The sequence below is a fragment of the Podarcis cretensis genome (genome assembly GCF_951804945.1).
Source record: "Podarcis cretensis genome assembly, chromosome: 2".
Classification (NCBI taxonomy): domain Eukaryota; kingdom Metazoa; phylum Chordata; class Lepidosauria; order Squamata; family Lacertidae; genus Podarcis; species Podarcis cretensis.
Window position 1 is genome coordinate 18,760,512 of NC_137171.1, and position 16,167 is coordinate 18,776,678.

The 16,167-nt window shown below is 43.7% G+C and overlaps 1 protein-coding gene across 2 annotated transcripts in view; it reads left to right on the forward strand.

The window, feature by feature from the left end:
• HLF (HLF transcription factor, PAR bZIP family member) overlaps window positions 1-16,167 on the forward strand; it is a 66,364-nt gene that overhangs the window by 877 nt on the left and 49,320 nt on the right. For both annotated transcript variants that reach the window (XM_079965662.1, XM_079965663.1), the window contains exon 2: window positions 3,748-4,083. In XM_079965662.1, coding sequence (XP_079821788.1) covers window positions 3,748-4,083 — 336 coding nt within the window. The remainder of the gene's footprint in view (window positions 1-3,747; window positions 4,084-16,167) is intronic.

A 16,167-nucleotide genomic window follows, 5' to 3' on the forward strand; every position in this document is an offset into this window, starting at 1 on the left:
TTTAGAATTGCGCAGCCGGAGTCTATGCGTTAGGCTTGTGCTGTAACCGTGGGTTTACTGTAATAGAAACATTCATAGGGTTGGACTTTAATTTGTTTACTATGGCATGTGTAGTTAAAGAGTAAGCCAGCTGATTATGATTTTTATTGCTTTTTTATTATTCTCCTTGTTTGTCTGTAAAGCACACTTGGAACACTACTTCTGAAGGTGATTTAAATGGGAAGTTAAGGCGCTGGCGTCTTAGTGCTTTTAGATATCAATCAGCTCCTGCCATCGGTTTTCTTGGAAGTCTTAATCTTTTATTTCCGTGGACCCGAGTTCCAAGGAAGTGCATGCCTAGAATTACAGCTATTAAAAAATTCAGTCTTTCTCTCACGTGGGAGAATGGATTTATGTGTTAGATTATTATTATTTTAAAAGTTTAAAGAGAAGAAAGCACGCAAAATGTCTTTCAGCTATGCTTCTGGATTTGCACGTAAGCAAAACAGAACCCTTACCAAATACCTCTTTACACTAAAAAGCTGCAATAGGTTTTTGTAAATATGTTGTTGTTGTTTAGTCGTTTAGTCATGTCCGACTCTTCGTGACCCCATGGATCAGAGCACGCCAGGCACTGGTGTGGTACTGGCACTGTAAATATGTTAGCAAAGACTTATTCTACATCTTTTGTAGGTTCTAAGAGTGTGAGTGTTTGTGGTGTTTTTGACATAGAGGGTGCAATGCACACTCCATTGGAATCCACAGCAATGGGGCTTGTTAGCTGTTGCAGACTGCGCAGCACTCAGTATTTCCCTGTAGTTTTCTAGACAGCTTCATATACCGCATGTGATATTTGAGTATTGCCTGTGCAGGCTGATCCAAGGCATGCTTCCTTTAGAGCAAGTCACACTTCGTTCAGTGGGACTTACTCCCAAGTAAGTGTGCATGGACCTGTAGCATTCGGTCTTGTGAGTGACACACAGCAATCCACGGAATCCATAAATAAGAAAAGGACACAGAGATTATAATGATTTTTCCAGAGGGAGCATATCTGGAAGGAAAGTTCAGAATTAATCCAAGATCATGGCAAATCATAAACGGTCAATTGTGGACAGCTGATCTCTTTCCCTAAATCCTGGAAACATATATGGGTCTGTAAACCTTTTTTAAAAAAAATACAGTGGTACCTCAGGTTAAGTACTTAATTCGTTCTGGAGGTTTGTTCTTAACCTGAAGCTCCACTTCAGCTAAAGGGGCCTCCAGCTGCCACTGTGCTGCCAGAGCCCAATTTCTGTTCTTATCCTGAAGCAAAGTTCTTAACCTGAAGCACTATTTCTGGGTTAGCGGAGTCTGTAACCTGAAACGTATGTAACCTGAAGTGTATGTAACCTGAGGTTCTTAACTATCTTAGAAATTTAGGCTGCAGTTTAACTTGTCTATAGGATCCTCTACCCATCAGGGAGTAAGCCCCATTGAACAGAACTTATGTCTGAGTAGATGTGTAACTCTGCTTATTTGAATCTTTGGGCTGTTATAGTGCCTTTTTTATCCAGCATAATGACAGGAAATCTCTTTTTATGCATCTCACTCTTAAACCCAGTTTATGTGGAAGTTAAGACTGAGCTACAAGATACGTTGGAAACCCTTGATTAGGTCTCTCTTCTTTCTGTACTGAAACACGGCTGTGGGATGCAGTGAACATATTTGTTTGTGTGTGTATAAAGCATTTATATCCCACCTTTTCCTCTGGGAAAGCTCAAGGTGGTGTTAATGCCCCCCCCCCCAATTTATTCCCCACAACAATCCTGTGAGGTAAGTTAGGCTGAGAGGCAGTTACTGGCCCAAGCTCACCCAGTGAACTTGATGGCCAAGCGGGGCCTTGAACCCTGGTCTCCCAGGTCCTAGTCTGATACTCTAACCACTATGCTACACTGACTCCAGTGGCTTTACTCTGAGTAGTGGAAAGAATGGGTGTGTTGACGCCTCCCTTTCCCCACGGCCACTTCCCCAGTGAAAACCTAAATTATGGCAGCTGTTAGTCCTAAAGTGCCTGTATTCCTCAGTCCTAAGGGGCAAACAGTTCATATGCATTTGTGGCTTCAAGCAAATGTGAGCTGCGAAGAACAAAACGCAACAACTGCCCGCCCCCCCCCCCCAAACCAACACCCAAATGTTTTAGGTGTATGGGGCAGAATAGATCAGACAATGGTAGATACAGAAGTGGGGGACTTCAGCCTTGCCTTTCCAGCTCTCTGTTCTTGCTGCTAAAGCAGTTTAGTTAAAAACCAAGAGAGATCAATGTGTAGTTTGTGGGAACATCCTATGCAGTACAGCGACCACCGTTTTTTGTTGGGAAAGATTCATTTAAATCACACGATTTCCTTCCACATTAAATAACCTTTTGTTTGCTCGTTTACATCTTTGTAATCAAAGACCACTTCTGCCTGTGTGCTGCGTGCTTTTAATCACCAGGACATTCTAGTATATTGTAAACTCTGCTTTCTTGTGGACGATAGAGGCTATTATATTTATTTGTCTTGATCAATGGGACCATGGTATGTCTTGTGAGCTATAGGCTCCGCAACTTTGTAAAACAGAAAACAATTCAGGTCATTCTTCAGAGCCAGACAATTAAGTTTTTTGAGAGGAGTGGGGTGGGGATCAAAATTCTCCTTTAAAAGTTCAGCTCTTCGGAAGTTCTCCCGTTAAAACCCTATTGGGATAAACTGGAACCCTGCGAGACTCTGATCCATCTCAGTGTTCTTTGTGCAAGAGAACTTGCTGGCAGAGTAAGGGCCTGTTGGATTTTTCAACTTTCAGATTCCCCAAACGAGGGGTGTTAAAAAGTTGTAACATGACTTGGGAATTCAGAAGATGTTTTGCTGAAATGAAGACAGTCTAGTTTTGCTTGGGAAGGAAAATGTGTGTAAAATTGCACGGAAATCACTAAAAAGGATTGTCACGCACTTGCAGTTTTTATTATTATTGTTATTATTATTATCATTATTATTACATCATTAAGCGTTACCTGGCATTTTCAGAAGGTAAAATTAAATCTCTTTGGTTTTCCCGAGAGCAGTTTATGTGCTTTTTAATTAGACGTAGAGTTGCAAAGCGAAGTGTTGCCCAATCACAAAAATAATAGCAGATTTGACTTTCTCTCTCACACACACACACACGCTATTTTAAGACCGCCCCTCATTGACTAAATTGGCAAAAATTAAGTTTCATCCTCTAAAATGACGCTCTCAACTTGTGGGGCATGTCCTTTTAGACAATATTTGCTCTAATTTCTCCCTCCCTCCCTCCCTCACTGCATTGCAAGGGGTTGGACTAGATGATCCTTGTTGTCCCTTCCGATTCTACGATTCTACCATCTCTCTCTCCCTCTTCTCCCTTTCCCCGCCTCCAATTCCGTCTTCTGCTGCGAACGCTCTGATGAAACCTTGCAGTGTTGTTTGGATCTTGACGTTTGCTCAAAGCCAAGTGTACAGATGAATTGCTAATTAGAAACAGAGGCGGAAACCCTGCATATATTTAATGAGTCGAAAATAATTTATCCCAGGCCCTTCAAAACCCTATACCGAAACGTAGAGCTTTCCGTACGGAGAGAGCCGTAATTGCAGGAGGAGAACCAACTCTTAGGGTTGCTGTTGTCGTTTTCCTATAAAGCAAGGAAACAAACAAACAAACAAACTCCTCTGTGGACGTACTGACTTTTTGCCCCCTTTCTGCCCCCTCTCTCTTTCTCTTTTCTTTCCCTTTCAGCATTTTATAAAGAAAAAGACAAAGAGAAAAAGCTGGATGAGGACAATACCAATGCTATGGTCCCACAGTCCGCTTTCCTGGGTCCTACATTATGGGACAAGACCCTTCCCTACGATGGCGACACTTTCCAGTTGGAATACATGGACCTGGAAGAGTTTCTCTCGGAGAACGGCATTCCGCCCAGCCCGGCCCAGCACGACCACAGTCCTCATCAACCAGCTCTTCAGCAATCTACCTCAGCATCACCTTCCGTCATGGACCTCAGCAGCAGAGCATCCACGTCGGCCCACCCTACCATGGTTTCTCAGAACTGCATGCAGAGTCCAGTCAGGCCAGGTAAATCAGCCGTAGGAGATTTGTTGGGGAGACTCGAGTGCAAACAAACAGAATGATTGTGTGTGTTTTTGTGTGAGTGTGTGTGCGTGCATACATACACACTAGGGGCTAAAAATCGTTCTCTTGCTTCATTATATAAGGGGCAGCGCAACCCCCTCCCAGAGCTGCTTCTTCCCACCCCATGTCTTACATTCCCACACCCCACCCATTGATCATGAATTCCACACAACCAGTGCTATTTTTCTAGAAAAAGAGTTCCAGCAGGGGGAAAAAAAGCCTTGCACACAACATACCCTGATCATGAACTTACTTAATTTGGAATAAAGTTCCAGCTTATTCAAGGAGATTTATTTCTGTGGCCAGTTTGTATGTTGCTAGCAACAAGGATTGCTTTTCCAGCAGCTCCTTCCCGTGCCATCCCAGTAACCTTTATAAAATAACAATAAGAAGGATAGCAATATCCTGCCCATTTGACTGAGTTGCCCCACCCACACTGGGGGGCTTCCAACATATATAAAAACATAATACAGCAGTTCCCAAACGCTTCCATTATCGTACGTTTCGGCTCCGGGAAGGCCGAAAACCCAGAAGTAAATGCTCCGGTTTTTGAACATTTTTTGGAACCCGAACGTCCAACACGGCTTCCTCTTGAGTGCAAGAAGCTCTTGCAGCCAATCAGAAGCCACGACTCAGTTGTCAAACATTTTGGAAGTTGAACGGTTTGCCGCAACAGATTACGTTCGACAACCAAGGTTTTACTGTAAAACATCACATAATGCTATTTTCTAGAAAAAGAGGAGCCAGAACTCACCATGAATAACTCACCCTTTATTCTTCTATGATAGCAGTGGCACCCACCTGAGAGGTGCCAGAATGGAGTCCAAGTGAGTTCCAGCGCTGAAATCACACATTAAAAAGTTTCCCTGTACAGGGCTGCCTTCAGATGTCTTCTAAAAGCCAGGTAGCTGTTTATTTGACATCTGATGGGAGGGCGTTCCACAGGGTGGGTGCCACTACCGAGAAGGCCCTCTGCCTGGTTTCCTGTGGCTTCACGTCTTGCAGTGAGGGAACACCAAAAGGCTCTCGGAGCTGGACCTCAGTGTCTGGGCTGAACGATGGGGGTTGAAACGCTCCTTCAGGTATACTGGGCCGAGGCTGTTTAGGGCTTTAAAGGTCAGCACCAACACTTCGAACTGTGCTTGGAAATGTACTGTGCTTTAGTACAGGAAGAACACAAGGGGTTCCAATTCCCATTCAGACATGGCCCTCCAGATTGAAAAACTGCTGTTTTTGCTGCAACAGACAGTTTGCAGATTTATTACGGCGCGAGCTTTTGTGGACCGCAGTCCCCTTCACCAAATGTTATGAAGTGTTATCCTGAGTTGCAAATACATACATATGCATTCTTGGTTGTTTCTAGGGTGGGGTGGAAGGAGAGAATTGTAGCTGAAGTGAGCAGGAAATGGAATGCAGAAAAGTACAGGCTGTGAGAATTGCGTTTCTTCAAAACAAAAAACAAAACCCAGACCCAGTTGTTGTTTATAACACAGAAATCCCAGCATTGGTAAGCCAATCGACACATACAGTGTGATAAAAATCCTTTGATTCAATCTACAAGTGGATGGCACCAAATCTCTTGATGAGTTGCAATTCTATGGTTTCAAGCTGCGTTTTCCCTCTTGAAGTTTCTTTGTTGAAAGATGGCTGCTAAAGTCAGTTCTGGAGTGACCAGGGAGGCTGAAATGCTCCCCCACTCCCCACTATTATTTACTTATTCATTTTGCCATTTCTGGCACCAGGTTTGTATCCATTTGTTCTTTTGCGTCGAGGCTGGCCTGTCGGTCACGACTTAAAAATGGATGAAATTCTAGATTCCTGCTCCAGGGCTTTTGAACGATGGGTTCTCCATCAGTGGGAAAGAACTCCTAAAAGTAGCTACTGTCAAACACAGAAAACATCAAGAAACCTGCATCTTCCATGTAAGGCTTTTGCAGGCAAGCGGAACTTGCTGTATTTTTAGCAACCAAGTCCTCATTTGCTTTCCGTAGGAGAAAGTCATCTAGCTATTCAGTTTCCTATTGCACATTAGCCTAGAAAATTAAAACGGTTTGAGATTTAATGGAACTTGATAAGGATATGAAATTTCTGGCTTGGATTTTACCCCCCTTTTCTTTTGCAACCTGTAAAAAGCAGCATCCGGCTGCTCCAGCAGCAACATGTGCCAGCAAGGGCTTATATTAGTGAGGTGTTGTTGTTTTTTGCTGTGATTATGCCAAGGACCTGGCTTGCGAGGAGAGAGCCACGAGTCTGGATTTCCAAAACAAGGGACTGTGGGGCCTCATTGGGGGCTGATGTTGTGAGAAAAGCAAGCTTTCCTAACTGGCGTTTTCCTGATACAGCTAATGGGAGTGGGGAATAGTTTCTTCGATTCCTGATTCTTTCCTTCTGCAGCTCCCTGCCCTGCAGCTGGGCTGCGAAACTGGAAGCAAGCCCTGCTGTGAGTTAAAAGTACTAGGGGAAGGATGTGCAATGGGGAATTGGTGGGTATTAGCAGGAGAGGGTTGCACCGGCCTGCCTCCCACCTGCTGATTCTCCCTTGGAAAAGCAGCCTTGCATTTATGTTCTCTTGGCAAGGGCTCATTTGCACAGGCAGCATTATGAGATCATTTGCATGGAACTGTGGTAAAAGGATTAGTTATCTATAGGGCCTGTGTTGAGTGGCATCTGTGAGCAGGATTTCCCCTGGCAGAGGCCTGTCAATGGGCTCATCCTGGAAAGGTTGTCCTCCCCACATAACGTTTCCTTCTGGAAGTGCTCACATGACAACTTCGGAAAGCCTCTTAGCGAGCTCAGAACATCGTGTTGCAAACGGACCCGGGGCTGCTGAGTTCTGAAAGAAATTTGCAAAACAGCTCGGAGCATTTATAATAGAGAAGCAATCTGGAAGTGGTTTCAAATTAAGGGGGGAGTTCAAAATTTGCTTCATAGGGAATAAGCTTCACTGAATATAGTGGGCCTTCTAGCACGACCCTAGGAATCCTTACTCGGAAGTAAGGATTCACTTTCTGAAACAATACGCTAACTGAAATTTAACCATCCCTCGAAATGCGCACTTTTCCAAATTTTGTTTCTCCAGGCAAGTAATGTGTACAAGCATGGGTTAAAGTGTGCAGATAAACGCGTTCCTGAAGCATTATCTTCGGGGAAATCGTGTTGCAAAAATGTGTGCGTTGGGCAAAATTGCGCACGCAAATGTGTTTATTTGGAGCCAGACACAGTTTCCTGGAGCAGGAACTGCTCCTCTCTCCCCTATCCTGGGACAGGCTTCAAATCCAAGACTGCTTTCAAAAGCATGAGATAAGAAGTCCAGATAAATAAACAGAATGACCAGCGTTGGGAGTGGAACATGGTGCAAACCTCCTCCTGAGGAACCTATAAAAACATGTTTCTTGTCTGTGAAAAGCCAGAACTGCGCTTGGTTCTTCTGCCACTACTTGGCGTTGTTTTTATCCTGTGGTTAGTTTTGTTCTTCTGAAAACAGGGCCTAATGTCATAGCATTGCTTGATGACTTGTGTACCATCAGAGATAAAAGTTGTGTTTTGAATGAAGTTGACTCTGATGGAGGACTTTCCCTTAAGTGTCGTCAAGTGTTGAGTAAACCAGTGATCTGAATGCATGTGTGAAATGGCTCCCAAGTGGCTTCCTTGAGTTGAAAAGGCTGCTCTTTGCGGTTTATGTAGTTTCGCTTGGCTTCCAAGGGCTGCTTGCGGTGTCATTCAGTGGCAACCCCATGGCTGGAATAAAAATATGTGTTTTGTACCACACGTGCGCATGACAGAGGACCACGGCCAATCTGGGCTTACTGACACGGTTACATGCACCACAAGTGTGAATGGGTCACATTGTTGCTTTTTTAGATGTATAAATAAAAAGCTTGTGTGTGTGAAGGAGTGTTGATAGAAAACGTTATTAAGACTTCCTGAGCTACATGCTCCCAAATTCAAACTTGCTTGGGAAGAAATCGCTCAATGGGACAGATGTGCTTAAGTGTTCCTGGGTCTTGCTGATTCTCAACCTTCATTGCCAGGATTCCTCCAGCTGGGCTTACTAGCAGCACATGTGAAAAGGATCTAGGGGTCTTGGTGGACCACACGCTTAACATGCGTCAACAGTGTGATGCAGTAGCAAAAAAAGAGCTAACACTAGTCTAGGTTACATCAACAGTAGTGTAGTGTCTAGATTAGGGGTTCTCAACCTGTGGGTCCCCAGATGTTGTTGCACTACAACTTCCATCATCCCTGAGCTCTGGCATTGCTAGCTAGGGGTGATGGGAGTTGTAGTTCAACAACATCTGGGGACCCACAGGTTGAGAAAGGCTGGTCTAGATCAAGGGAAGTCATAGGGCCACTCTATTCTGGCTTGGTCAGACGACACCTGGAATACTGTATTCAGTTCTGGGCACCATAATTTAAGAAGGATGTTGACAAGCTAGAACATGCGCAGAGGAGGGCAACAGAGATGATCAGGGGTCTGGAAACCAAGCCTTATGAGAAGTGGTTGAAGGATCTGGATATGTTCAGCTTGGAAAAGAGAAGACTGAGAGGAGATATGATAGCCATCTTCAGATATCTCAAGGGCTGTCACATGGAGGATGGAGCAAACTGCTCTGGAGGGTAGGATCCAAATCAATGGCTTCAAGTTACAAGAAAGGAGAGTCCTACTAACACCAGGAGAAACTTTCTGGAAGTAAGAGCTGTTCGACAGTGGAACAGACTCCCATGAGAGGTGGTGGACTCTCCTTCCTTGGAGGTCCCTAAGCAGAGGTTGGCTGGCCATCTGTCATGGATGCTTTAGCTGAGATCCCTGTATTGCAGAGGGTTGGACGAGATCACCCTTGGAGTTCCTTCCAACTCGAAGATTCTATGATTCTGCTACAGTCCTTGGACCAAAAGGACCTTTTCCAATGGATCATAAGTGGGCATAGGAACGGCTGAGCAACCTGTTGATTGTTCCCTGTAAATGCCTACCACAACCTCCAGCAGAAGTTCATCTCTTGTTCTATGTAGGTCAGCCCTGAGAGAAGGAGAAAAGTCTCATAGCTTCTTTGTTTCAAAGGTGTGTTCAATCTGCGTGAAAAGGCCACAAAAATTCGATAGTTTGTTTCCGAGAGCCGATTAGAAAGGCACGTGGTTTAGCCCTCAGCTATTTGTGTGTGTGTGTGTAACCCAGAGCAACTTACAAATAACAGAATGTGCATCAAAGCTCATATAGAACTAAAGGAGAGCAAAAGCTAAAAAAGAACTTTCATATATATATATATCTCAGAACTAAAATATCATACACACTGAAGGAAGCCACAGATAAAAACCTCAGGCCTGGCTGAAAAGAAACGTTTTTGCCTGGTACTGAAAGATACATAATGATGGTGCCAGACAAGCCTTCCTGGGGAGAGCAGTCCCTAAGCAGGGAGCCACCACTGAGAAGGCCCACACTCTGCATCTCATCGTAGGGGGAACACACAGAAGGGCTTCAGATTATTATTGCAAGGTGTTGTTTGGTTTATGTGGGGAAAAGTCATCCTTGAGGTACAGTGGTACCTTGGTTCTCAAACGCCTTGTTACTCAAACAACTTGGAACCCAAACACAGCAAACCTGGAAAGAAGCCAAATGTGCTCCGTTTTGAGTGTTGTGCTTCTGATTTGAGTGCTACACTTCTGTTTTGAGTGTTACGCTTCCGATTTGAGTGAAACACTTCCATTTTGAGTGCCACGCTTCTGTTTTGAGTGTTACGCTGAGGTCTGTCAGTTTTTGCTATTTATTTTGTGTTTTTGTGGCTCTTTTTGTTTTGTTTTTGTGACTGTGTGGAACCCAGTTCAGCTACTGATTGATTGATTGATTGCGTGACTGCAGTACATGGTTTATTGCTTTCATTTTATGGATCAGTGGTCTCGTTAGATAGTAAAATCCATGTTAAATTGCTTTATTAGGGGTTGTTTGTAAAAGTCTGGAACGGATTAATCCGTTTTGCATTACTTTCTATGGGAAAGCGCGCCTTGGTTTTGGAACGCTTTGGTTTTGGAACTGACTTCCGGAACGGATTAAGTTTGAGAACCAAGGTACCACTGTATTGGGGTCCTCAGCAGCATAAGGCTGTCTAGGTAAAATTGAGCCTCGAACATAAGGGGCGAGAAGGTGTTTGCTAAAAGGCCCATCTGGGCCCCTTTGGCATGTCTGTTCTTTCAAGATACAGGGAGAAACATTCAGATAAGCAACTTCCACACCGCTCAACAAGTTGGGAGTACTGTACCAGTTGCCTTGCCGGACATTTGAATCAGCTCTCTAACACAAGCCACAAGCACCAAGACGTGTCGCGAGGGAGGGCAAATGATTAGAACGGCAATCTTCTGCTGTTTCGGGAGACTGCCAACTTTTTAATGATCACCTGTCAGAGTTAATTTGCAACCTCTGTTATGGGTCAGTCATTCGTGTGATTTGTGCTCTTGGTTGGTCATTCAAAGCCCCCCCCCCCCCGGTCCCAGTCACCCTCCCCCCCCCCCCCCGAAGTCTGCATGCAGCACCATTGGAAATCTCAAAGCATGCTGATAAACTTTTCCTTCAGCAAAGTTGTTCTGGTTGCAGGTTTTCTTTTTTAATATTCATGGATTCCTCTCATACTGAAAGAACAAGGCCCAAGGCTGACGTTGACTCACCAGGGCTTAAGTCCAGGAAAGTTGTTTTCAGTTTAGCTCGGCAACATGCGAGACTAATAACAAGGAAAGGGGCTTTGGGGCATATGGAGAGTGCATTTTCTTCACCGCTCAGTGACCCAAGTAGCGCTTATGAGCTTTGGGATTCTGGATGTTGACTTTCAGGAAATCTCAGCTCTGCTCACTGTAGAAACTAGCTCAGTGGCAGAGCGCTCAATTCCTGTTGAGAGGATCTAAGGTTCAGTCACACGCAGGGGTAGCCAGTGTGTGGTGTCCTTTGGACATTGTTGGATAGCAGTTCCCATCATCTCTGACCTCTGGGGCAGTGCCAGATTTATGTATAAGCTAAACAAGCTATAGCTTAGGGCCCCACTCTCTTGCGGCCCCCCAAAAAATTAAAGGGAAAAAAAACTGGGTGTACATTTCCAAAATATAAGATCAGTTCAACAATTACTTTGATAAAATACATATTTTGTTATGTGCAAATGGATTTAGATACCTAATTCCAGGTCCATAAATTACCATATAGCATATATTCAGTGCAAAAAACAGCGACAATTGGTTGTTGACAAAGGACAGCTGGACATATAAAGGGCCCCATTACCTTCAGTAGCTTAGGGCCTCGTCAAACCTAAATCCAGCCCTGGTCTGGGGCTAGTGGGAGGTCATAGAGTCATAGACTTGGTTTTATGGAAGAATGGAAGCCTTTTCCAGACCATTTAAAGAAATATTATAATATGAACAATTCACAAGCAGGATTTGAACTACGAGCAACATCAAGAATGAGAGATTATTGTCTTGTGGTTATGATAGAAAACAGTGAAGCTAGTCCTCTTGGATAAAATGACAAAAAAAACTTTTAAAAAGAAATGGAAAAAAATACAGTCTATTTAAGAGACCATTGCAAGCAGGTGAAAACATTAGCAGGATTTTAATCTCACTTGTAATGTAATAAATATTATGCACAATATGGATTGATATAAAATATAGATTATAGAATACCGTAATATGCAGTTGTAAATGCTGACAATAGGATCCATGAAGGCGGTGGTGGCAAGTCTTGAGATTCAGAGTTATCTCTGTATATGGATGAGCATTGGGATTGTTACAATTTTATATTTGTAAAATCAAATAAAAATGATTTTATAAAAAAATAAAAATAAAACAGTGACGCTAGGGTACGGCAAAGGGGTAAAATAAAAAAAACACCATGGAAAATGGGACAGGAAGTCGATAGAACAAAAGAAAAATATATATTATGAATTGGAACCTTGTGGGAAATTTAGGGAAATTTAATAAAATATGTTATAAAAGAATTGTAGAGGTGGAAGGGACCACAAGGATTATCTAGTCCAACCCCCTGAAATGTGGGAATCTTTTGCCCAATGTGGGACTTGAACCCACGACTCTGAGCTTAAGAGTCTCAAGTTCTACCAACTGAGATACACCAGGACAACAGCGGCCAGTTGGGGAAGTGCCATTGAGGCACCCTATTGACCTCAGTGTGACTACTGCTTACTGGGGGCAAGGCAGTGGGTGCAGCTTTCAGTTAAAAGGACCTAGTAGTAAAGAGATGGGGAACTGGTGCCCCTACAGGTGTTGTCGGGCCCCACGAAATGCAGCCGGCATGGCCAATGCGCAAGGATGATGGAACTTGCAATACATAAACATCCAGAGAGCTACGAGTTTCCAGCTCCCTGCAGTAGCAGGTAATGGGAAAGACCTGTGCTGAGGGTTCTGGAGAGCTAGGTAAAGGTAAAAGTAAAAGTACCCCTGACCGTTAGGTCCAGTCTTGGACGACTCTGGGGTTTTGGCGCTCATCTCTCTCTATAGGCCAAGGGAGCTGGCGTTTGTCTGCAGGTCATGTGGCCAGCATGACTAAGCCGCTTCTGGTGAACCAGAGCAGCGCACGGAAACGCCGTTTACCTTCCCACTGGAGCAGTACCTATTTATCTACTCGCACTGGTATGCTTTTGAACTGCTAGGTGGGCAGGAGCAGGGACCGAACAACAGGAGCTCACCCCGTTGTGGGGAATCGAACCACCGACCTTCCGATTGGCAAGCCCTAGGCTCTGTGGTTTAGACCACAGCACCACCTGTGTCCCTGCTGCCCAAAACTGTTAGAATAAGAAACAGACTTTAATTAAGACCCACATACTGAGAGTTAAAAAGCCACTAAGGCAGCGGCGAGCTCAGTGGCCTTCTGGAGTTGTGAGTTAAATTTCTCCATCTCCTTCCCTCCTCACTTCTCCCATTAACGAATAATGACTGCTGTTTTCAAGTAAGAAATCCGGCTTCACCTTTATACCCAAGTCTGTCTTCCACCAGGCAAGGCAGAGCCTACTCTGCAACAAAAACGGTCGATGCCATGATCAGCCACCTCATTAAGCATGGATAATATTGTTGTGCGTCTGCGTTGAGGAGTCTTAATTCAAATTCAGCATCCCCAGAGCTGCTCATCCGTCACAGGGAATTGTGCTGAGCAGCGAAATAAAATTAAGAGTGTGCTTCTTGACTCCCCACTCCACCCCTCTTCCTAAATAAAACAATTTGAGTGTATCTAAATAAACAAAATGGACGTTTTGCAACCTCTCTTTCCCCTTTTGAAGGAAGGCCAGAAATTCCAACTGGGAAGTTGTTTGCTGTTCATCTGCTCTCCAGAACAATGTCCTAATAGACCCCATAAAATGTATTTAAGGTGTGCAAAAGAAATGAGATGTTTAGGCAGACATAGGGTTACCTTGCAGTTAGGAACAGAAGTAAGTCAATAGTTTTATAGATGGTACTTAACACCTGCCAAAATAGCTAAAATGTATAAAGCAAAAGCAAACCTGTGTTGGAGGTGTGGTAAAGCAGAAGGGACACTTATACATATCTGGTGGAGCTGTGAAAAAATCAAAAGCTTCTGGGATATAGTATGTGATGAACTTTAAAAAATGTTTAAATATAACTTTGTGAAAAATACACAAGCTTTCCTATTAGGAATAACAGACGACACAGGTATGGCAAAAGAAGATCGGAAAATATTCCTTTATGCCACAGGCGTGGTGAGGACCTTAATTGCCAGAAATTGGAAAAAAGAATTTGTGCCAACATAAAAGGAATGGCAGGATAAATTATTAGATTATACTAAATTGGCCAGATTAACAGAGACAATGAGGGGACAACCCAGACAAGAATTTCAAAAAGAATGGGGAAAATGCAGAGAACACTTTACCAAACAGAGCCCCAAAATAGACACCTGGACTTGTTTCGATTAATTTCTACAGGAGACTTTGCGGGTTTTTAAAGTCATAATTAGGAAAAATTGTAATAATCACATATAAAAGAAACAGTATACAAGAAGTAAATAAGGAGGCCATTTCCAGGATAAAGGAAGTCTTTTATTTTTATGTTATGTTTTCCTTGTGTAAGGGGATAGGAGTTCAATTTCGATAATTGAATTGTCAATGGTGGTGGGTTTGTTTGTATGTATGAGTTGTTGTGGACTATGTTGTAAATAAAGTATAAAGAAGAAGAAGAAGAAGTAAGTCAATAGGACTTAATCCCAGGTTGCGTTTGTATAGGGTTGCTTCCTAAATCTGGCTCCTGAAAGGGAACACAAGGTTCTGAAAATCCGGATTTGGAGAAAAAATTGATAAAAAGAAGCCTTCGGATGTGAGCGCTTCCTTTAGAGGGGAGTATAGAAATCAGTTTGGAGTCTGCAAGGAGATCTAACTCAGGATTTGGCTGTGCTTTTTAAATTTGCCCTGTGGCTGGCTTTCTAATATATTTTGCATTATTTTACTGCAAAACTCTGAAGTTATTATTGGGCTTGGGAACGTGCCGTTCCCCAGCCTGTGTTGTTGGCAAAGCTGTGGTGTCACTTTGATAATTATACCCTTGATGTACCCTGAAGCACATGCATTCTGTCGTATCGTCTTAGAGGGTTGCTTTGGGAACCTGGCTTGTGTGTTGCGTCCCTTGAACTTTAAGGTGCAGGCGATGAAACCCGCTATGCCTGTAGCACCTTAAAACCCGGGGCCTGTGTGATCAAAGCTCGACAAATTTGAACGGAATGCCTCTGCCGAGTTCACTGAGCTTTGGAGGAGTTTTCTTGGCAGAATTAGGCCAGTCATGCGCAAAACACTGGGGCGGAATTAGCACATTGTGCATGTGGGTTAAAGGCAAGGATTGCCGACTTAAAACTTCCCTTGAAATGTATGTAGCATGGATGGCATAGATATACAGCCAAGGCTTACTGTACCTCTGGGCCCTGGCATCTGTTTTTAATATGAGGCCTCCACCCTGGAACAAATGAAGTAAAACGAAATCGAAGTGTCCCAGAGCAGGCGCAGAATTCATTTCTTCTATCACGAAGTTAACTAGAGAGGGAGGGAGAGTCCTTCAACTTGAGGGAACGCAGGGGGAGCTTCCAAATTCAGGGGTGCTTTGTTTTCCTGACAGAACTGAACTCCAGCACATTAATTCTGGAAATCAAGCTTTGTGCACAGTCATACAAACAAACAAGCAAGCAAGCAAGCAAACCAACACTGATTCTTTCAGAATATTGTGAAGTGCAGTTCACATTGCTCTCAGAAGAAATTCTGTAAGCCCTCAGGCAACTTTAATGGTTTTTGGATAGAAACATGCCAAATACTGTACTCTGGGGCTAGAAAATATAGTGCCTATGAGGCACTTTTTGTGTAGTGTGTTTCCTTTAAAAAAAAGTTTCTAGTCCTCAAGAAATATGTTTTGAAGACATGATGGTGAGTCATGCTAGCGAGTCATGAGAACTGACAAGCCCCACAGAAGCAAGTTTAAATTTGTGACGTATTCTGCCCCACTAAATCTCCTGAGGACCAGTTCACATGACCACTCAGGGCATGTGGGGCTCTCTGCTTTTGGAACGATGTATTTGAGCTTTCAGTATAAGGCCACAGTAGAACTACCACAGATGATGGTAAATATGGAGTCCAGACCAGACCAGGCAGGGCATGTGGTAGAATGGAGTGGGGGAATCATGGTTGTCACACCATAAATCCTCACCAGTCATGTGAATTGGTACAGAGCAAAAAGAACAGGAGAGACTTCAAAACAGTGTTCCTCTCACCTACCTTCTGGAGTGGTGCAGTCCACTGTACCACCTCAGTGGCTACAAGGAAAAGCTTTTCTGAAAACAGAAGGTTTGAAAAGTTAGCTTCCATACATGGGCTTCCTTGGTGAGGTTGTTCCTTGGTGTGTAGGGCTATGGCAGAGAAGACCTTCACCCCTACGGAAGATGCTTCCTATGGCAGGAGGTTCACAGAGCCATCTCTGAAGATCTTCAACCTGTATCCTTAGTGCCATTATCAACTGAACTTGTTAATCCCTTGTTAAAGCTCCAAGTGTTAGAAA